We start from the raw sequence: 24262 nt of genomic DNA, 5'->3' as shown, positions 1-24262 counted from the left end.
GTTAAAAATAGATGTACTTCAGGCTGTATATATATGTGAAAACAGAGGGCATCAGCTATGTAGACACAAAAAAATACAGTAAAATGGCAATTCATTAGAATACTAAAAGGGACAGATATTTTCATGAACCTACCATGAGCCTAGCACTGTGCTAAACAGTGGAAGGATGCAAAGACATGATTCTAAAGATGTTGCAATAATTTTTAAAAAGTTTTCTACCTTAATGAGAGAATGACAAATAGCCAGAATCTGGTGTTCACTTTAGTTTTATTTTTTTAAAGAAACCTTTTCTTAACAAGATTTGGAATAAAAATGTAAGTGAATTTTTTAAAAGGCTAACCTCCAGTGACTGGAAAATGAAATTCATCCAAACTCTCTGTTCCAATTATGTGTTAGTTAAATGACCTCTGATCTACTGTAAATGTGAAGAAATGAGATTGAAATGATTGCAGCTTGTCCCCCCAACCCAGTGCTGAGGGTTGCTTTGTAGAAGCTCCAACAAGCCTGGTGTTTATTGGGACTGGGAATCTCATCACACAGGTTCAGTCCAGCTAAGGTTCTTGTCCCTTCAGTGTAGATCTTACCACATATTTGGGTAAGAGATACAGTGAGAAATGGGCCTTCAGCCCTCCAAGGGGTTGTTCTGTTGCTTATAAACCATTGAAAGCCTGACTGACTCCTGATCCCAGCAGCCGATGCAAGAGACAAATGTGAACAGGGGCTGCTTTGCTCTCAGTGGAAAGGTTTGAGTTGAGCTGCTTCCAGGCAATCACACTGGCTGCCATTTTACAGTCTATTTCTGTCTTCTTGTACACATCCCTCAATTTGCATTCCTGCTTAAACTTGCCACTAGTCTTGCCTTTCTGTGTGGGAGGTGGAATGGATTTGAAGAGGGTAAAGAAAGGCCTTCTTGTGAGGAGGAGGGGAGAATATAGGACTTTCACTAGCTGTTCCTGCTGGATGTCTTCAGAGAAGCGTTTTGTCTCCTGGCCTCGTTGTGGGTTGTCACAGAAATGTCCCTTTTAGCACAGGCATCAGCCTTACTTTGTGTATTTGACTTTTAGCTAAGTTTGGACCAATTTGACTCATTAAAAAATGGTGATTGGCATAGTGGGAAGATGAACAGGAAGATGGTAGAAACAGAACTTTAAAGATGGTTTGCATGAAGAGAGTGATTTGAAAGGGCCATCAACAGTCCTTAAATACCTTTCATCAAATTTTAAGGGATATGTGATATTTACTATTAGAGCTTTATTCCTTAGGGTTCAGTTGTGGTCCCTGTAGGCATTCATTACCTCCAATGCTAGACAGGACACAAATTAAGCTATGGACACTCTAGCATGAATTAGCTTATCAGAAATTCATACTCAGCTCATCCTTTTCCAGCAACCAATTGCTGTTCTTGCCAATATATTGGACTTGGATTATTTCCCTCATTCTAAAGGGAAACTAATTTAATTGCATAAATTCCACTATCGTAACAGGCTTAAAAAGCAATTGCTATGTATAAAAATTTGGAAAGGCTCGGCAGTTTAGATATTGTATAAACAAGGTTCAAAAGTCAATTTTTCAGATCATGAAATGTAGGTCAGATGCAAGAAGAGAATTAAATAGTGATAGAAGGGACTCAACTAAGAAATTTCCACCAGACTAACGGCTCCTTGAAGATAAGAGCTGTGTCTTATTCTCTCTGTATCTCTAACAGTTACCATGATGGCTGAATTTTCATGAACACTCAATAAATGCTACCAGAAGAATTTCTTAACTAAAAGATCAATTTGGAGTGCATTATAAGTAGTGTTGGGGAATCCTTTATCATAGAGATTTTATAAGAGAAGATAGGTACTACCTATGTCCAGGACGTGGAAGTAAAGTGCTTTGTAGGGACAGAGAAAGTGGATTTTCCTTCTAGTCCTTGGGTATTATGAAACTGGATGAAGATAGTTCATTCTCTGTCTCTCCATCTCTTTCTGTGTGTTTCTCTCTCTGTCTCTCTTTCTCTGACTTCCCTTGCCAAAGTCTGATTTACTTTAACAGCTTTTCTTGGCCCTACCTTTTCCACCCTCATTTCCCTTTAAGTCATACATCTTTTGCAAAGTAATTATAATAATTTGCATCCATATTGCACTAATGCTTTTCAAGGCACTGTGATATGCACTGTCCCTTTTTGTTCGAAACTGCAAAAAGACCCAGTATGAAGCAGTCAAAGTAGTATTGATTCCATTGTTTAGATAAGGAACCCAAGGTATAGAGTATTTAAATGATTTGCCCATGATCACATAACAATGTGCAATTGAACCTGGACTAGAAAACAGTCCTTTTGCACAATATCACCCCAAGTCTCAAAATTCAGGAATGGAGGCTTGTTAGGAAAACAACAGGTAGTCCTACTACCTTCATGGTTATAATCTTCATTTTTCTTGCTGTTTCAAATTTCTTCTTTATATTCCTTTCTAGACATATGAGGCTGACACTTGAGAAATGGCAAAATCAGACATTATCTCAACTATGGGAGGTCTCAATTTATTCTCAGCATTTTTTCTTCTTCAAACATGAAGCGCAAGCTTAGCTAGATTTGAAACAACATTGTGTAGGACATCTTTCTGTCTCTACTTAAGCCACCTGAGGCAGAGTCTTCTGAAACGTGTGGTCCAGAATGCATCTTCTCTTTCTCTCTCTAACAGCTTTCTTTGACAGTCATAGCAGGAACACCTCTTATACCAGCTGATATTTCATTGAGTCCTTTCCATCCTGGGGCTGGCAACTTTCTCACACAGATTCAAGAGGCAGCAGGTCTAGTGTAATTACCAGCACAAGCCCTATTTGGTGCCCCAGGATGGAATGAGTAAGGCAGTGTTGTACTGAAACCATGGATGAACTTGGGCCTCAGAGCCTGGGAAACTTGCCAGGACTAGAAGTGCCAAGGGCTTTGCAAAAACCAGAGGTCTAGTCGGGCTGTGAGTCATTAACCAGACAAGCAGTTAGGAACTAGGAAATAAGCTTCTTATTGGGGTTAAAGCAAGGCCAAGGGTCAAAAATTAATAACAATGAACACCAGTAACAACAAATACCACCCTGGAAAATAAGAAAAATTCTGCCTTAGCCCACAGCCTGCTGAAATGAAGCTGATTCTAGGAAGTGGCCAGCCTGAGATCCATAGGTGAGAGTAAGGAAGCCATCTTTACAGGTGGGACGTGCACAGGGTGATAGCCATAGCAAAGGTAATAGCTTAACAGTCGAGGAACACCCTAGAGTGGAGTTCCTCAACCCTGGCACTATTGACAGTTTGGTCCAGATAGTTCTTTGTTGTGTGGCACTGTTCTGGGCATTGTAGGACATTCAGCAGCATCCCTATCCTCTACCCACTAGATGTCAGTAGCACTTCCCCCTGTCCCCCAAGTAGGGACAACCCAAAATATCTCCAGATATTGTCCAGTGTCCTTTGGGGAGTTAGGGAAGGCAAAATGGCCCCAGGTTGAGAATCAATGCTCTAGAAGCTATGGATTGAGCCTTCTAGGATTCACTGGCTTCTAAATTGTCTTCAGAGCTGAGAACCTAAGGTAGCAGATACAGGCGTTTGCAATTCCATCCTTCCCAAATGTCCTTTCACACCTAATGCCTGGATCATCTCTTCCATTAGGCAATATTGCAGTTCCTAAGAACACTGAACCCTCAGAATTTTCCTCAGATCCTACTTAATTGCAAACTCAAGGGTGTATCTGCTCATGGTTTTCATGGAAATTGGGACAAATGTGAAAATGCTTTTCATTCTTTGCAATCGAGCTCTAAAACATGTAACATGTTAAGGTTCTGTTTTCGTACTATTTGCCTTGAGCTTTCATTTCTTTATTTCCATTTCTTTCCTACTTCCATTCAACCATATCCTTTACAATGGAGTGTATGGCAGATGAGGTGGGACACCCAAGAGGCCAGAAATGAAGAAAAGGAGAGATGATAGGAAACAGACTAGAGCCATTTGGCAAGAACTGGATCTAGGAACTTCTGGAAAATCATTGGAAGGAATATTGTATCCACTTATCTGTCTTCTAACTAAGCCTGTTTTCTTACCACCCATCTTACTGAGACTATCTTAAAATTGTGAGGAAGAAGTCTATTCTTTCTCTTCATTGCCCTTGTGGATTTTCATGTCCGTCTAAGGTAAGAGTGTTCTGAAAGCCTCTCAGAACAATTTTGTGGACTGTACATAATAGAGAAGAGACCATGGGATATAGTGGAAATGGCCCTAGCCCAGAAACCCAAATGTAAATTCTAGTCTCCGTTTTCCTCCTTATAGATACTTGATCTTGCAAATTACCTAACCTTGGCTGAACCTCAGTTTCCTCATGTGTGAAACAGAACTTTTGCCTACATGGTAACTTTATGGTTCAAATGAGACAAAAGGGTGAAAGCAGCATGAAACGTGCAAAGGCTTTTACAAATGCAAAGGGATATTGTTAGTTTTGCTTGATTGCAGTTCACACCTCTTCTGTTATTCTTGTCCAAATGTCACAGTGTCCATTGGATAGATGTCATATTCAAGGCTGTACCAACAGGGAGTTTTTCTTGACTGCAGGGAAAGACCTACTTTGCAGGACTTCCTTTCCAGGTCTACTGTCTACTTTCTACCTGATTCCACCCTCTGTGGCCGGGGGGACTGACCCATAGCAATAGGCTCCCTTGTCTTCTGGATTCCACTAGTGTTTAGCCAATGGGAAGCACTGGCATGGAGGAGAAGAGCAAGGTTAGGCTATTTATTCCCTGGGACCCTGCCTGAGAAGCTGCTGGGCATCCCTTGACTAAAGGTCACAGCTCTAATCGGGGAGCTCTCTTCATACAACTTCCATGCTCTCTTTTCCCTCTGGGTTCTGGTAGCTGCTGTGTCCCTTCTCTCTTTCAGGCCCGAGAGTGGACCCCACAATTACTAGTGCTGGGATACTATAGTATTCCCTGTGCTTTCTTTATACCCTGCCCATACTTCTGTAATCAATCCCCTTTATTAAACTCTACTCAATTTAGCCACTCTGAGTGTGCCACATATTGCTCGCTGGGACCCTGACTGACATATCCACCAAATCTTTTTCTTTTCTTCTCTCCTGACCTTTCTTATTGGTAATAAAATATATACTTATAAAGGAGTGGACATTAAGTAAGGAAATATAGTAGGCTTATGGATATTAATATTCTATCCAGCTATCTCAGAACACCTATAATCAAGCTGTACATTCCTTATCAATTGGGTGGTCCATGCTCTTTGTCCTCTCCCCAATTGCCCATTTAAGAGGCCATGACTCTTGTGCCTACTGTTTCCCACAAAGGTCATATCCTTGCTAAATTCCAGCAACCTGGGAGGCAGCTGTGTGATGCACACTCCAGTCTCTGGTTTGCTGTAAATCAGTTTGCACCCCTTTGCTTCCCTTGGACTCAGTTTGCAGAGAATGAGCTTACATCCTTTTGCTTCCCTTGGACCGGAGTCTCAGGAAGCCTGGGAAGGGGGGTACAGTTAAGCCTCTGGGATTCCATGACAGCTGCCAGCATTCTGGCCCTGGTGTCTCTGCTCATTAACCATGTCCAACCTGGAATGTTTCATAGACTGAGCTAGAAGAGATCTCAGAAATCAACTAGTCCAGAGGCTCTTAACTTAGGATCTATAGATGGGCTTCAGGGAAATCCTTAAACCTCCTAAATTATATGAAAAATTAGTTATTTATATGCACACATGCATTCTTCTGGGGAGAAGATCCATAGCTTTCATCATATTCTCAAAAGAGCTTGTAACACAAAAAGACATAGACCTCAAAAGGTTCTAGACCAGCACCCTTACCTTACAGCAGAGGAAACCGAGGCAGAGAGAAAACAGCTTATCTAAGATTCCACAGTGAGTCAATTGCAGGGTTTACCCTAGAATCTAGGTGGATGTTAACTTTCTTTTTTAAACAAAACTTTCTTTCCTCTACTGAACTCCAATGCCATATTCCCACTCTATTTTGTGCATAGAAGGCACCAGGTAACAGTTAAATGCAATTGATAACTGCAATGGGCCCTACAAGCTCTTATTTTAATTGACCCTGCTAAACAGAAACTGGAGTTGTATGGGGCTCAGGGCCAACCTGAGAGCTTCGTGGTGCCAAGGGATCAAGCAGGTTTTTTCCAGCCCAGTTCTCTCTGATGAATGGAGTTCTGTCTCGTCCCTGTTTCTCTGAGCCAACTTGTCCCCAGGGCCCTGTGGAGGGGCAGGTGTCAGTCCTGGGCATGGAGTCAGCAGCCCAACTCCATCGTCTCTGCAGCTGTTCTCATCCCTGCAAGGCCCCAGTGGGAGCTGACACAGAGACTCTTGGAAAATGGTAAAGAAAAGCTAAGGAAAAAACACCCTTGAGCACTGAGGGGTTGCCAGGCTTCCAGGGGAGCTGGCACTGCCTAGTTCAGGTTATTAAATCACAACCAGCTTCTGGTAAAATAGGGTAGAAAGTATTATTCCTTCCATCTCCCATTCTATGCCTCTCTTTTTCAGGTCAGAGGTATTTTTATACTACGCAGAGTCTGCTACTGTATTTCCTTACCAGGGTCTCCCCATCTAGGAAATAAGTGTCTTTATTATTTAACTTAGGTGCCCAGTGTGTCAGAGTGAAAGAAGCCATCTTGAGTTCTAGTATCAGCTCTGTAACTAGCAATGTGATCTTGTGCAAGTCATTTAACCTTGATGGGCTTTCATGCTTCATTCATTAAAAAATGGGCCTAATGAACCAAATGAGAAACCATTTGATAAATGCAAAACAACAAAAGCTATGCAGGATCATTATAAACCTTCACCACTCAAAGATAAATTGTTTCAAAGGTTGAAAGAATAACCTCGAGGGCCAATGGCCCAGTTGAGATCTGGTTGCCTTGATTTCACTCTAACTGGGTTTTCTCAGGGAAATTCCTGAATGGAGTGGGAAGGAAAGTCACCATTGAGTCTATGACCAGTGGAAGAAATGCGTCGACAGAAGTGTGATCTATTCCTGGAGTTTCCACATTGTACTTGCTTTATATCCTAGAGGCCTTTGAGAAGAGCTTCTAAGGACCAGACACTCTTCACCAGGGAAGGGAGAAAAACCCAATCAGATCTAGTGCTGCAGAATCAGAAGGCATCAGCCTCAATATAACTTGCCATAGGAATACATAGACCAGTTTGCAGAAGGGCAGAGTATTCCCAGAGGGTGGCACAGACAGTGGGAATAGAATATCAATCTCTCTTCCACAATCTGCCAGTCAACAGTTTCCTAAGGCCCTGGGGATTGCTCGTGTGCTAAAGGTAAGCACCAGGAAGCAAGACACAGGAAGTCAGAGGCATGGTCACTGCCTTCAAGAAATGGACGCCTTGATGGATCATAGAGAGCAAAAAGACAAAACCCATAGGGGAACTAAGGTGCTTAAAGAAATGGTCTTTGGGGGCAAAGAGGGTTGACACTGTATTGTTTTTGCGCAAATAATTAGAAAACAAATCGATCCAGAATTTAATAAACAAGTCAATTTTTATCTCAGGACTTCTCTAACATATGGTGTAGAGGCAGTGATCACTAGTAGTCTAGAAACACCCTATCATACTGTAATATCTTTAATTATGAAACTGAGATTTTATTATTATGGTTCTTAGACTCTTCTTAACTGTGCTACTACTGATAATAATATTTTTAAATATTTGACTTTTTACACTTGAACTTAGTGGGGATACAATGGTGAACAAAACAGATGAGAGCTCTGCTCTCTTGGAACTTCTGTGGTGGTTAATGGTGGTGGTCCTGGTTTAGACTGAGCGGTGAGGAAGACCTCTTTGAATAGGTAAAATCTGACTTCTGCTTCTGTAGTATGGCAGACTAAGTATTCTAAAAAGCCTTCCTGCTAAAATATAACTAAATCCTAGATTGATAAATTAAAACAAACTTTTTTTTACATTTCTCTTTTTAGAATAGCTTTACTGATAAATAATTCACGTACCATACAATTCACATATATAAAGTTTACAGTTCAATTATTTCTGGTATATTACATTATTAATTTTTTAATGATAAAATACGTATAACAAAAATGTGTCATTTTAATTCTTTTATGTATGCAATTCGGTGGTATTAAATACATTCACATTGTTTTCAGTCATCACTAGTAGTTTGAGAACTTATTCCTCCCCACGCACAGAAACTCTGTAACATTGTAACCATGTAACAGTTAAGCAATAACTCCCCGGTTTCCCTTTCCCTGAGCCTCTGGTAACCGCTAATCTATTTTGCCTCAATGATTTTGTCTAGTTTAAATAGTTCACATAAGTGGAGTCATACAATATTTGTCCTTTTGTGTGTGGTTTATTTCATTTAGCATAATATTTTCAAGGTCCAGGTTGCATGTATCGGAACTGCATTCCTTTTGTGGTTGAATTGTATAAATACAATGAATATATGAATACAGTGTGACTCCATTGTATGTATACACCACATTTTGTTTGTCTATTCATCAGTTGATGGACACTTGGATGGTTTCTACGTTTTGGCTATTGTGAGTAATGCTATAATGAACACTGAATACAAGTACCTATTTGAGCCACTGCTTTCTATTCTTTTGTGTATATACCTGGAAGTAGAATTGCTGGGTTTTATGGAGGGGTATTGTGATTTATAATAAGAAATACATATTTGGTCTGTCCCATTTCTGACAAAGAGCTCCGAAACCCCTTGGAATTTCCATTCTGATGAGAGTGATAAAGGCGTCTTTTGCTATGTTAATGAGGTGACTTGGACCTCATGGAAGGTTGGGGGCTGGTTGCCATGAGAATCAGCCATGTGATTAAAGGGTTGGAACGCTCAGTTCTACTCTCAGACCCTGAGGAAGAGGAGACGGGCTGGAGATTGAATGGATCACCAATGGCCAATGATTTATTCAATCATGCCTATGTAATGAAGCCTCCATAAATAAACAAAAGGATGGGTTTCGAGGAGCTTCAAGTTTGGTGAGCATATGGAGATGCAGGAGAGTTGTGCGCTCACAGAGACCAGAGACCATGCAAGCTCTGTGCCCTTTCCCCAAAGTTTACTGTATGCATTTCTTCCATCTGGCTCTTCTTGGGTTATATCCTGTTATAATAAACCAGTGATCTAGTGAGTAGACAGGTTTTCTGAGTCCTGTGAGCCAATTTAGCAAATTTATCAAACCCAAGGAGGAGGTCGCGGAAACCTCTGATTTATATAGGCAGTCAGTCAGAAGTACAGATTATAACTTGGACTTCTCATTGACATCTGAAGTGGAGGGGTGGGGTGGGAATACAGTCTTGTGGGACTGAAAACTTAACCTGTGGGAGCTGAGGCTATCTCCTGGTTGAGAATGTCAGAACTGAGTTGAATTATAGGACACCTTGCTGGTGACCAATAATTGCTTGTTGGTGTGGGGATATCCCCCCTCCACACCCATGCGTTGGATTGGTGACCAGAACATTTTAGTTGGTGACAGATGAGGTGGGATTTACTAGAATGGCCTTAGCTAATGGAAAGAGAAAGGATAAAAGTATGAGGGATGATGAACCCTTGATTCCTGGGTGTCCACACGGTTACCCATGGGAAGGAGCAGCAGCTGTGCTCTGATCAGTTACTAAAGGTGAAAGTACCAAGAGAATTTAGAGATGGATCCAGCTCCCAGGGAGTCAATTCACTGGATGCATAAGGAAATGCAAACTAAGAGAAAGGCAACATATTCAATTCCTTGATTATTCTTATCTATAATAGATAAGTTAAAAGTGAAAGAGAAGAATGTGTTAGAGGGTCTAATGTGAAGGAGATGTTTCATTGTGTGGATCGGTATCATCAGCTTCCTGAAGAAACTTTCCTAAAAAGGAATGAAAGAGGGACTGGCTGGGGGCTGTGTCTTTGGCTTTGAATGCTGCAGAGTGGAAGGGCACGTCTGGGGTGCTGCAGGACCCACAGCTCTCTGTGGAACAATCACAGGTGACTGTGTGTGACCCAGATGCAAAGTGGGTTATTCCCAAGGGAACAGCCAGCCTGGTGCACTGGATGAAAGCCACTGTCAGGTCTGTTTACCCTGTGAAGGGAGACTGTCTGCCTCCCCCTGTGAATGCCAAGCAGAACACCCCAGATGAGGAGGCCAATATGCTTTGTATGCGAGCCACGGGGGACTGGCTTTAAGATGACGGGGCTATTCACCTGCCGAGTATGCCCATTACCCAGCTCACCGTGAATGCTGTGGTTAAAGGGGCCCCTTTCACATGGGAACCCCATATAAGCTGGTTGCAAAACCAAAAAAAAACAGTCCAGAGAGCCTTAGTGAATTTGCTGCTTCAGCTTATCCTCATGGGTCTTACAGATGTCAATAAAAATATTAGGCTAATTAACAAGGAAATGGGGAGAGCCAAGAGACTCTTCCCTACAAGGAGGAAATGTTGAAACATTTAGAGTAGTCTTCCCTTTATCCGTGGTTTCAGTTACCCACAGCCACCACGGTCTGAAAGCACATGATCATCCTTCTGAATTATTGTCAGAAGGTTAATGGTAGCCTCACGCTATGTCACAGTGCCTAAGTCATTCACCTCACTTCATCTCTTCACTTAGGTACTTTATCATCTCACATCATCACAAGAAGGGTGAGTACAATACAATAAGATAGATAGTTTTAGAGAAAAAGGCCACAGTCACATAATTTTTATTACCATGTAGTTATATTATCCCATTTTATTATAGTTGTTGTTAATCTCTTACTATGGCTAATTGATAAATTAAACTTTATCATAGGTACATATATATAGGAAAAAACAGTATATATAGGGTTCAGTACTACCCATTGTTTCAGGCATCCACTGGAAGTCTTCGGATGTATAACCCATGAATAAGGGGGGACTACTGTTTTGGGGGGACTACTGTTTTGAGAAATAAGATGAATAAAGCAATATTGATAGGAGTGAAACAGAAGAAACAGAGAAGGGTCACAGGACTCATCTCAGCAGGGTGAAAATCTTTAGATGGTTAAGAAATGGGATGAATACAATGGACATTGATGGACTTAAAACAAAGGTTTTAATATTGTACTACCAAAGGTTAGGTACTCCAACATTAAAGGAGCCCAAAAAAATATACTCTATTTATCCCAACTTTGGAAAAGTTTAACCCTTGATTTATAGCCAGTCAGAAGTACAGATAACAACATGGGCTTGCTACTAGCATCTACTGTGGTGCAGCGGTCGTCCTGTAGGACTTAACCCTTAACCTGAGGAATCTGACACTATCTCTGCATAGACAGTGTCAGAATTGAGTTGAATTGTAGGACAACCTGCTGGTGTTGGAGAATTGCTTCTCAGAGGTATGGAGAAGCCTCTCACCCCTACACACTGAAATTGGGTCCAGGAACCTAATTTCATGGTGATTCTATGTTTAGATTTTTGAAGAACCTGTAACAAACATTTTTTGTATTTTTTTTATTGAAGTATAGTTTATATACAATATTATATTGGTTTCAAGTATACAACACAATGATTCAACTGTTACAAACATTTTTAAATCTTCACCCCAACTAATGCAGTTACTGTCAACATACAAAGATGGTGCAGAATCACTGACTATATTCTCCATGCTGCATTTCCATCCCAATGACCAATTTATATTATTTAAGATTTTTGTGCTTCTCTTTCCCCCTCACCCACTCCACCCACCAACTCCAACCCCTCCCCCATGGTAACCACCAGTCACTTCTCAGGGTCTATGAGTCTACTGCTCCTTTGTTCATTTTTGTTTGTTTTTAGATTCCACATGTAAGTGAAATCATATGGTTTTTGTCTTTCTCCACCTGGCTTATTTCACTTAGCATAATACCCTCTAGGTCCATCCATATTGTTGCAAATGGCAAGATTTCTTTCTTTTTTATGGCTGCATAACATTCCTTTGTGTATACATACCACATCTTCTTTATCCATTCATCTATTGATGGACACTTTGGTTGCTTCTATATCTTGGCTATTGTAAATAATGTGGCAATAAACATAGGGGTGCATATATCTTTGTAAATGAGGGATTTTGTTTTCTTTGAGTAAATTCCTAGAAGTGGAATTACTGGATCATAGGATATTTCCATTTTTAGCTTTTTGAGGACCCTTCATACTGCTTTCCACAGTGGCTGTACAAATTTACATTCCCACAACAGTGTAGGAGGGTTTCCTTTTCTCCACATCCTCACCAACATTTGCTATTTCTTGTCTTTTGGATAGTGGCTATTCTAACTGGTATGTGAGATGGTATCTCATTCTGTTTTGATTTGCACTTCCCTAATGATTAGAGCATCTTTTCCTGTGCCTGTTGGCCATCTGTAGTTCTTCTTTGGAGAACTGTCTGTTTAGGTACTCCACCCAAATTTTAGTCCAGTTATCTGGGTTTTTTTTTGTTTTTTTTTTTTTTGCTGTTGAGGCACATGAGTTCTTTATATACTTTGAGTGTTAACCCGTTATCAGAAAAATCATTTACAAATATATTATCCCATGCTTAGGTTGCCTTTTTGTTTCGTTGGTGTCCTTTGCTGTGCGGAAGCTTTTTAGTTTGATGTAATCACACTTGTTCATTTTTGCTTTTGTTTAACAAACATTTTAAAATGCTTTTCTCAGCTTGCAGAAAAGAAAGGCAGGAGAGAGAAGAGGAATCAGAAGCTGAAACCAGAGCAGTAGGCAGTATGTAAAATCTTGAGTGTCCCTAGAAGCAAAACTCCATAATTGGAACCCAGCACTTTGGATATTAACAGAAATGCAGGGCTTGCAAGGTCCTTGAAAAGTGAGTGACCTGAAGCCACAACTTCCATAGTCATAAAGGACCCTTGAAAGGGAATATACCAAAAACCTAACTGTAAACTTGTCTCTGTTTTGACTCCAGTTGGGAAACAAAAGAAACAAGAGCACTACTCTTATTACTATTGTGGCTGCTGCTACCCCTGCAAGTAGTCCCTTGAGAATTTGCAACCCAAAGCTTGCTGTAATGTGAGCCTAGAATTCAAATGTATACTATTCATGTCACAAGGGAAACCACAGCTGACAAGATGACCCACATTGTCAGTGCCCCCTAGCACCTGGCAGAAGCAAATTTAAATCTTTTTTGGAGGAAAGCATCCCCAACCTAGACCCCTCAGTATTCCTAAAGATTTAGTTCAACCAAATATGAGCTCACAATAGAAACAAAAATTATCAAAGACACAAGGAAACAAACCACCATGAGGGAGAGTTAGCAGAAACAACAGATTGGGAGTCCCAAGGACTTCAGATTCTAGAAATACCAGATATGGGATATAAAATGACTTCATATGGATTGTTTAAAGAAAAAAAACACATAATCAAAATGGGATAAGAAAAAGAAACTATCAACTATGACCAGGCAAATTAGGGGGAAAAATGAAATAGAATTCCAAAATCAAAATTATAATCATTAAAATTTGAAGCTCAATGAGTGGGTTAAACAGCAAATTAAATATATCTGAAGCAAGAGAGAGTGAACTGGTAGACTTGAAGATGTTTTCAAGAATATAGCACCAAGAGATAAGATGGAAAATATGAAGGTGAGGTTGAGACATGGAAGAGGGAGTGCATACTTCTAATATGTGCCTAATTTTAAAATGACCTCAGGAGAAAGGCCTCAGATGTAACAAGAAATGGTGAGCAAACAAACTAGTAAATATGTAAAGAAATATAAACAATAGTAACTTTATAAAATAATTAAAATAATGATTAATTTGTGGGGTTAAATGGACTAAAATTCTAAGCAACAATGGCATGTAAGTTGAGGGTTGCTCAGACTTAAATATGTGATACTTTAGATTTGATTGTGAAGAGCAGCTCACCGTGTGAATATCTGGAAAGAGTACAGGTCTCCTGTTTTGTTGTACTTCATTTTATTGCACTCTGAAGATACTGCATTTTTTACAAATTGAGAGTTTGTGGCAACCCTGCATCAAGCAAGTCTGTCAGTGCCATTTTCCAACAGCATTTGCTTACTTCATGTCTCTGTGTCACATTTGGTAATTCTCTCAATATTTCAAACTTTTTCATTATTTGTATATTTGTTATGGTGATCTGTAATCAGTGACTACGATTTTTTGAAAGCTCAGACAATGGTTAGCATTTTTAGCAATAAAGTAGTTTTTAATTAAGGTATGTACATGGTATAGTATAAACATAACTTTGATATGCACAGGAAAACCAAAAATTCATTTGACTCACTTCATCGTAATATTCACTTGATTGGGGTGGTCTGAAAATGAGCTTGCAATGTCTCTGAGGTAGGCCTGTACCTTCTAGATAGAGGGACTTTCAAGAATGAAGACCTTGAAGCAGGAAAGGTGTTGATGTATTTGAGTAGCAGAAAGAAAGCCAGTGTGACTGACTGCAGCTAGCTAGTATAGATGGTATAAGAGATTGGATAATATCGGGCCAAGATAAAAAGTTAGGATTTTATTCGATCTATAATGGGCAGGTTTTGGAGGATTTTAAGCAGGAGAGTGAATGCCTGATTAAAATTGTAAAGAGCTACTCTGACTGTAGTACGGATAACAGTATGAATGCATGTGTAGGGGCTGGTGGGGGCATGCTGACAAGAGTGGACATGGAGCAACAGGTTATAAGTTACTGTATTATATCTTGGAGTAGGACAATGACAATGGAGAGGGGGAAAATGTAACTAGTAAAAAATGACTCACAGGTTTCTGGTTTGGGCAACTGGGAGAATTGTGGTATCATTTATTGAGATGAGAAAAGCTGAAGAGAAGTAGGATTTGGAGTAGAAATATGAGAATTTAGTCCCAGGAGTATAAAATTCTGGATGCCTATCAGATAACCAGGTAGAGCTATCAAGCAGGCAGTTGAATATATGAGTCTGGAGTTCAAGGATAAGAAGAGCCTGGAGATACCAACGTGTGTGTCACCAGTACAAAGATAGTGTGTAAAACCCAGGGACTGGACATGATCAACTAGTAAATAAATGTAAATGAAGAAGAGAAGAGGTCTGAAAACTGAGCACAGGGGCTTTCAAATTTTGAGTGGTCTGGAAAAGGAAGAGAATCTAGCAGAAGAGATTGAGGTGAGAGGAAATCCAGAAGGCTACTGTGTCCCACAAGCCAAGAGGGGCAAGTATTTAAGGAGGAGGACTTGCTCAATTTATGTCCAATATTGCTGAAGGGCTAAGATGAAGCCAGATAAATGACCGTGGGATTTGACAACATGGAAGTCATTGTTGACCTTAAAATGAGCAGCCTTGGTAGAGTGATGAGGATTGGGTTGAGAGGAGAATTGGAGGTGTGGAAGGGAACATAAGATACTATAAATTAGCCTGTGGAAGAGTTCTGCAAACAGTAAAAATATTTTACAAATGCAAGTAGCATTTTTATTTCACTGGAGATTTTAGGGAAGCTCAAGACATCGAATAAAGAGATGTGTGCCTGTTACAAGAGGCACTGCAGGACCAAGGATCAATTTGCCCAGGCAAAAATGTTGTCATGAAAAACTCACAAGTAAGACTTCAAGATGACTCCAGGAAAACAAGTTTGATAAAAAAGCCACGGTTGTCTCAGAAACGTTGTTTCAGCTCACCAAGCCAACCCTGTGCCAACCTCTGCCATAAGTCTCCCTCTTCTTTACCACTGGGGCCCCTCCCATCTCCATAGGCACTCTGTCCTTCTCTTCACCCTGAATTCCACTGGTAGGCAAGTTGTATGTTTTGTCTGTGCAGGAGGCTGGCAGATGAGTCTGGGTAATTGTGCTTTGGAGAGTTAGAATCTCTGGGACTCCGGTCAACAAGATATGGTTCCCTTTTCCAGAGCTCTTAAGAAAAAGGCACATGCCTGCCTTTCTTGATGCAGTTACCTGGAATACACTTCATTCCCACCTCCATCACCCTATATCCCATGCATCCTTCAAGACTCAGATTTTGTGTCACCTCTGCGCTACCTTCCCTGGTTCTCAAGGTTAGAATTGCTCTCTTTGTCTTCTGGGCTTCCCTTGCTTTTTGTGCCTCTATCACAGGGCTGACCACGGTCAGCCTTGTGTTCTAATTATCTGTGTAGTTCCGACTTGCTTATTTTGCCATCAACTTTGAAGACAGGGGCCTTTTATTGTCATTCTGTATCTCCTACGTAGTTCCTCTGCCATAGTAAGTGCTTAATGAATGAATATTAGTGTAATTGAACCTTCAATGAAAATGTGTTGCATGTCGACAATGAGTTCTATAGATAAACAAGCAAAACCTTACTTCTCAAAGTAACATTTGTTTCTGAACAAGTAGATAGTGAAATATAGAATCTACCAGCTGCAGGCACATATAATATATGGCTGTAGAATCTAATAAGCTTAAATCAAGTCACAGTAGTTCATTTGCTATTTACAGCTAATAGACTCCAATTGTTCCCATACAGTAATCTGTTGTCTCCATTTCTCCATTCGTACTTCAACATTTAAGCTGCCGGATGGTCCATATAATCTATTGTTCATGCTAATGCACAACCACTGCAGGACTTGCTGTTTCTTCAAAAAAAGAACATTAAGTTAATGGTTCAATGTTAATGTGAGTTGATGTTATTGATTTTGTGCTGACAGTTGATTAATTACAAAGACAGGTGTCATGCTTTTGTGTTCTCATCTCTGACTTAAATACCCAAGTGTGACTCACAAAAGCTGATGTCAGCAAGACCCTTGAGCTCTGAGCCTGCTGTACATGGTATCAGAATGATTATTATTTTTACCACCTCTATTGCTACATCATGATGGAAATTTTTCCCAAAAAAAGCTGATTTGCAAAATAATATATTTGCACTGTAAGCTAAGGGGGACTTTGTGTTGCATTACCTCTGTGGAATTTAAAAAAGTGGGTGTGTGAATTTCATTTGGAAATTATTTCTTACACTCTGTTCTTCTCCTTTCCTCCTCCTTTTCCTTTTTTCTCTTTCTTGTTTTCCTCCTCCTCCTTTTCCTTGTTCTCTTTCTCCACCATATACTCAGTTGCCAGTTATAGTACTGAATAAGAGTTTTCCTATCCATAGATTAAAAATATGATCCATAGAGATACCTTCCTTTTTCAGTCCAATAAGGTGTTCCACTGCCTTTTGGGCATAGGTTAATACAAATGGGAACTCTTCCATCTAAGCTATACGCAAGCCTTTGAAGTCACAGCTTTAGGAAGGCATGTTCTCTCAGCTAATTGAATTATTTTGTCCTGAATTCCATCAGGACACCTGGGTGCTAGTCTAAATTCTGCCAAGAGCCATCTGTGTATCCTTGGGCTACTCTGACTCTGTTTTGGGTTCCTCATACTTAAAACGGAGAACTTTCTATTTTCCCAACTCTGTAACAAAGGCAGGGAAGGCTGGTGTGTCTCAATATCCAAGGCATTTGGGAAAGCTGGGCATCCACATGAACGATGTGAATTTGTATTTGGGAGCCAGTAAAATGCGGGGTGGAATCACACAAGAAACCTGATACTGGACAGCTGGATTGCAAACTGTATGTGGTTGAAGCCAGCCGCACTGCCGTGAGTTTGTCAGAAGCATGGGGGGCTTTGCTTTTCTTAGAAGCTCCCCAAAGGAGGAGTTACCCAAAGTCTGTCCCCAAGCCTGGGTCGGGGCAAAGAGGCTTAGGGCTGGAGGAGGTTGGGTTAATATAACAGCAACCCCCAGAGCAATCCATGAAGGCTTTGTTGTCCTACAATAGGATATCATGGCATGTCACCGAATGGCTGCTTTTCAGCTTTTGATTTTTCTTCTTGGGAAGCAATTTCCACAAGTGCTTCCAAAATGAATGCTCTGGTGCCTTTTAGGGAAGGGTTGCTGTTTGAAGTATTTACTAAATTCTGTTCATGGGTAGTAATTGGTTGAGGTTTTCCATTTCTTTTGGAGCTAATTTCATTAATTACGTTTTCCTTTAAAAATCATCCTTTTCATCTAAGTTTTCAAACTAATTAGCATAATGCAGAGAATAACTTCTGAATTCCCAGTCACTGCTCCTTTCTTGTTCATAAATTTGTGTAATTTGTGTCTTCTTTCTTGTTCCTACTTTGCTGCTTTTTACTATCCTTCTCATTTTCTTTACATTTAGTTGAGGCAAACACTGCACTGACTAAATTCTCACTCTGTGCTAAGCAGTCTATCAGAAACCATGGGGAAATATAGAGGAAGAGATAAATTTGGTCTCTGCATTCAGGAAACCTGTGATTTCCTGAATGGGAAGGACTAAGTGAGTACTTAAAATACAGGCAGGTCTTGAAACAAAGTGCCAAATCCTAGAGACCACTAGTGGAGGGTCGCCCAAGGGTGAGAGTTCCCTCACTCATGACAAAAACGACAGCCAGCCAGTCGCAGTCAGGGCCAACCTCCACCATGAGGGCATGGCAGAGGTCTTCATGGTCAAGGATATATAAAGAGGTAAACAATTATGAGACACACAATGTGTCAACATTAGGGGCTTCAGATTTCATTAAGCCAGGTCCAAGATGTCAGCGGGCGTCTGCAGCAGGGTTCAAAGCCATGCAGCCTCTGTCATTGGATTTGATACCAAGACAATATACAGGGTACTTACTGAATTAACAGTGGCAACCAGTGACTGGGTCACTTGGATGTGGTACGGAATAGCTCCCACAGCACCTACAGATGCTCCTACCTTAGCACTCATGACACTGTGTTGAAATGCTTTGGTTCAGTATATCTTACTGCATCAGATTGTGAGCTTTTTCTCCCCAGTGCATCATCTTTTTCTCCCCAGTGCCTGAGCTCCACATAAGTACTTTGTACTACTCAGTGGTCAACAGCTCAGGCTTTAGAGACAGACAGACCTGCAGCTGTTTGGCTGCATTGCTTTCTACCTGAGCCACTTATTGTCTCTGGGCCTCAGTTTTCTCATCTGTAAAACAGTGATGACAGTAATACCAACTTCTAGGATGTGTTGTGAGAGTAAAACAAGATGACAGGTTTGGAATTACTTAACAGGGTGCCTGTCACAGTAAGCATTCAATTAGTGGTGGCTCTGGTTGTCATTTCATGATTGTGGAATGAATAGATGAAGGACGAGTGGGCTGAAGAAGGTTGTTGGCCTACTTGATGAGGTCAGCACCCAGGACTGGGAAGATGCTTAATAGGAGCAACCCTGGCAGCCCTCCAAGTCTTCCTCCCTTCTCTTGGTATCTCTTGGATGATTGGGAGCCTGAAACAATGCAAATAATCTTTAAATACCTCTTGCTTTGTGTAAAGCTTGCAATCATCTTGGCTGGGGGAGCAGGGATTGAATAAACCCCAGGTGGGGGATGGTGTTATTAGTATAAAATTTTCCTATGCAAAATATTGCTCTCTGCACCCAGCAAGCTGTTGTTTTGTGAGCACTGTGCCTTTGGAAATCCATTGCTGGCAGCTTGAATGGGTAGCTTAGAACAATTAGAAGCTTTGAACACTGTCAAGCTAAGGATTTGGGTAAGAATGGTTTGACTATATGGTTTCTCCTGGGGTTTCGATGTAATTAGGAAAGCTGAGAAGTGGGGAACTACAGGGAGCAGCATACTTTCCGAGGGACCTTCATTTCTTTGTGCAGAAAAGGGATTGGGGAGACTGTTTATCTGTTGTGGAGAAGCAGCACTGCATAGGGTACTAGTGGATGGGAATGATCCTGGTAACATGCCTTTAGCAGCAGAGCCTCAAGCCTATAGGGACCCATTCCTCTTGATTAAGTTTTAAGTGGTCAGACAGTATTCCCCTCCTTGTTTTTGAGGGAGGAATAGTATTCTGGGAGACTACCAGGTTCTGGGTCCATTTTTAGCAAAAGTCCAAAGCAGATGAGAACTGGTGTCCTTTCAAAACTCATGGAGATGGAAAGAGGAACTTCCAGGTCTTTGTCAGCCACAGAGTGCATCTACTGCAGGCTGCAGAAGATCTTTCTCATCTGTCTTGGTCTACAAACCCTGGCCCCAGAGTTTGGCAAGGAGCACTCTGTCTTTGAGGCTCTGAGAAGAGGTGATATTTGTAAGGCCACCTGCGTGCTGATTTTTAGTCAGAGGGTAGGCATTCTATTTGGACATGGTCTCAAAGTTACTCTTGATGCAATAGAAACAAGATTACCACACAAGAAACACAGACAATGGCACTCAGTAGATCTCTGCTCACCAGGGCTCCGGTGCAGACTATGAGCCTGGTATTTTCTGAAAAGGAAATCCTGAGGGCTTGAGATGATGACCCAGATGTGAAGCTCTTTTCCCCTGCTGATATGGTATGAAGCTGATTGTCACAAGACCGTCAAATATCAATCTAATATTTCTGCTTTCTCTGTAGGTAACCTGTCTCCATGACTTCTTTGGTGATGACGATGTTTTTATTGCCTGTGGTCCTGAAAAATTTCGCTATGCTCAGGATGACTTTTCTCTGGATGAAAATGGTAAGCACAACCACTGGATTTTACTGCTTCATTGTTCTCCCTCCTTTTATCCCTTGGGATTTCCAAGATTCATACTGCCTTGAGAACATCAATGCATGACCCCTCAAGGAAAAATATTATCAGTCATTCTCCTGTATATTTGGATACATGAGTCACTAAGTAAATGATTGATTGGATGTCCCAGATGCCCAGCCTCCAAACTCAATAAAACTCACCATCTGCTCCAATAGTGACCATACTTCTTGAACCCCGTAGTGTGTCACATGGGCTGACAGGTTCAATCAGACCGTGGGAAGGAGCATTTGGAGTTAGAACTTGGATATCGGATATATAGGTTCTTTGTCAACATCCTCCAGCTATTTGGCCCATCTTGATGGTTCCATTTTAGAATGACTTTCCACTCTGTTCTTAGTATCAAACCTTTTCCCTTATCCCACCTTCTGGCTTGCTGCCCTATTCCCTGTCCTTTGTGACTCAAGATTCCAGAGATTTGTTAATCTCAGGAAGCAGGTGAATATCTGTCCATCTCCCTTTGCTTGAGTCCAAGCTCCACATACAAGTTAATAGTGAATTAGCTTATACAGTAATGGGATCAGGATATGATCCTGATAGAGAGGCTCATTCAAAACATACCTCCCAATTAAGTGTGAGAAAAACAAGCAAGTTGTGCTGATATAGAACTTAACAAACAGCTCAAGTGACAAGGATCTGAAAGAGATGACATTTCTGTTTTGTCCACTTTGCGAAGAGGCAAATGACCATAAAATGGCTAAACAACTCCCAGGCTACATTAGATTTCCTATACCTTCTACATCTCCAGCTCTGGACAGTGACTGCTAAACTTGATCAATCAAAACAAGAAGTAAAACAAAATGAGCTTTCTGCTTAATTTAGTTTCCTAAAAAATTCAATTTACCAGAAAATATCCCCTCATCTTTCTGGGTAATGGATACTTCACTATATCTTTAAGGAGGAGGCGATAAGGTTGTGTCAAAGGAGAGACCCTTCACCCAGTCATTTGGTTCCACTTTGAACATTGTAGCACAAGGCCGGGAAAGCTAAAGTGGAAAGAGCACTATACCGGGACTCAGGGGATTTGGTTGCTAGTCCTTGTGCTATTATTTTCTTGCTCTGTGGCCCTAAGCAAGAGGCTTAAGTTCTTTGTATTCTCATCAGCAAAGTGAGTACAATAATTCTAACACATTAGCACGGTCAGTGCCCAAAATTACTATAGTAGGGATGCTGAGTGACCTGCATGGAAAGTGTGCCCCAAACGTGTCAGACTAAAGTGGAAGGAAGTAACAGAAACATTTGGCAGACTCCTCCGTACTCACAAGCTTTCTGTAAGTTCTGAGTGACAGAGTCATTGCTGGCCCATTTATTCATTAAGCCACCCTAGGGGATTATGGTAACATGCATTGAAAATCAAAAATAACTCTAAATGCAAAATGGTGCTAGTGGTAGAAGGGCTTATTTATAAAATGACATGACATCCTTAATATGCCTATTACAGTACACGACATGTAATAAGCAGTAAATGGTAACTCTTGCCTCTAAATTACTCGTGACTATTTCATCTGTGTGGCTGCAACCTCTGAGGTGTCAGTCTCTTCTCCATGAAAATTAATTAATTATGTCAACAGGTGCTGTTTGGAGATCGGCTGGGTTGTCTACAAATGATTGAATTGAATATTTAATAACCAACCCAACCTGCTTATCAACTCCTCCCTTGTTTCCACAATCTAGAGAGTTAAACACCTGGTTTAGCTCAGGTGACTTTTTAAAGTTTCTCCCATGCCTCCTTCCCCAGAGCCGTCATTCCTACAAGTGATAAGGAGTGCCTTGTAGGCCTGAAGCCTTGGGTGCTTTGGCCCGTGGTTGTTCTTCCAGGTTCCAAAGGTTGGTAGTAGGCTGAGCCTCCGTTTGCTGCTGGCTCTCCTAAGTTGCCTGTGTCTTTTTCCATCAGAATGCCGTGTCATGAAAGGAAACCCATCAGCTGCAGCTGGCCCAAAGGCATCCCCGACACCACAGAAGAGTTCAGCTAAGAGCCCTGGCCCTATGCGCCGGAGCAAGTCCCCAGCTGACTCAGGTAACGACCAAGACGGTGAGTGCTCTTCTCCTAACTGTGCACGCTGACTTCATTTACAGAGGCCAGTACCATCTGCATGCAGAGAGGCATGAGCCCCTCATGAACATGGTTGTGTCTCCATGAGACCAGTTCTGTCAACTCAGAGACCAAACAGTCAAACGTGGGTGTGTCATGGAGACACAACCCTGATTCTTCTCAAATGGATGCAGCCCAGAAATCTGGCCTATTTGCCATGCTTGCTGTCATGCCTACTATCGTGGTTGTCTGCTTCACTGTCATCATCTTCGACATCACCCAGCAAAAGCATAACCAGTGAAATAATCAAGTCAAACATTAATTTGAAATAGAAAATCAGAATCAAAAACAAGAATGTAAAAACATGCTACCCAAAGGTGTCAGCATAGTCGATGCACTTGAGCTTCAAATTTGACTTCGAACTTCTTAGAAGCCAAAAGGAAAAGACAAAGAAGATAAATTGCATCATTATCACAATAAGAAAAGAAAGTAGAGGCCAAGTTCTGAAAGGAAACAGAGAGATTTGGCATATAGGTTTTATTTAGTAGATAGTGAATGATCTAAAACATGTGGCCTGTGGATCACTGCCAACCCACAATTTATCAGTCTGAGATGAGATTAGGAACTTGTGCCAAATGTAAATCATGCCACTGAGCAAACCATTTACTTCAGCAGACTCGTTTTTCATAGCATGATTTTATCAATGACGGCAGCTCTATGTTGGTTCACATTCTGGTGCAAAGTCTTATACCTGCAGTTGAAGCGACACTGGTCTAAAAGGCAAAGGCCACAGAAGTCCAAGTTTAGAAGTTTAATAGACTCAGGCACAGATCATTTGAATTCTTCCTGATAAGGAAACTGTATGGTCTGGAAAACTTACATGTTTGTCCTCCCAAGGTGTAGGGTTCACCATGAGAATTCATCTAGCCTGAGAGCCTTGGGGCAGAGAGCACAAACTCCCTTTATCTCCTTCAGTTTGAGGCAACTTGAGTGGCCTATTCACTTTGAAATGCTTGCAGCCTAGAAAAACAGCCTGTCCTGTCAGCCTCACACTGCCAAGAGCAGGCATATCACCACACATCTTTTTATTCTCAGGCAGAAGGAAATAAACTGTGAAGAGGTAACTCAGGCTTTTCATATTTCCATGTCTTTGCAACTCTGTTCTCCTGTACCTGGAATGTCATCTTGCTTGAAAACTCCTCTTCATTCTTCAATACCTCAAATAGAAATAGTTGTTCTGTTCTCCGCAATATCATAGCATGTTATTCGTATCTCTGGGGTAACGTTTGCCACACTGTATTGTAAAGTGTGTATTTACTTGTCTATTTCTGCAGCTAAATACTGGGTCCCTGCAGGGCTAGGTGTCACGTTCATTTTTGTATCCTCAGGCTGGAACACAGTGCCTGGGTCTTAGTAGGTGCTCAAATAATGCTTGTGAATGAAAAGATGTATAAGAGCACCTATTTCACTCAGCATGGTGCTAGAGACCAGTAAGCATTTAGGTAATGTTTGCTGAGGGAATGAAAATGCATGTGTTTGGTGATATTTTGGTTAGCATATAGAACACCACAGGAATCTACCCAAGTAAACTCATATAGCTCAAACTATAAAGACCTGGGTTTTAACAGTTAGACTGAGAATGAAATTATTTGTATAGATCCTAAGCAACGCCTTGCAAAAAATGGACTTTAAACACTTCATCAATATTCATAAGGTCTGGTAATAATTGCTTAGTCAATCACTTTTCAGAAGTATCA

The 24262-nt window shown here is 41.0% G+C and overlaps 1 protein-coding gene across 4 annotated transcripts in view; it reads left to right on the top strand.

Annotated features, from left to right (window-relative positions):
* The window catches only part of DCX (doublecortin), a 105750-nt gene that overhangs the window by 50624 nt on the left and 30864 nt on the right, over window positions 1-24262 (top strand). For 2 of the 4 annotated variants that reach the window (XM_057495634.1, XM_036912621.2), the window contains 2 exons: window positions 20299-20401; window positions 22368-22505. In XM_057495634.1, coding sequence (XP_057351617.1) covers window positions 20299-20401; window positions 22368-22505 — 241 coding nt within the window. The remainder of the gene's footprint in view (window positions 1-20298; window positions 20402-22367; window positions 22506-24262) is intronic. The other 2 variants (XM_057495632.1, XM_057495633.1) reach the window with 1 other exon arrangement.

The sequence above is a fragment of the Manis pentadactyla genome, chromosome X, assembly GCF_030020395.1.
Source record: "Manis pentadactyla isolate mManPen7 chromosome X, mManPen7.hap1, whole genome shotgun sequence".
Classification (NCBI taxonomy): Eukaryota; Metazoa; Chordata; class Mammalia; order Pholidota; family Manidae; genus Manis; species Manis pentadactyla.
The sequence above is the reverse complement of the archived record's forward strand: the minus strand, read 5'-3'. Positions and strand labels throughout refer to the sequence as shown.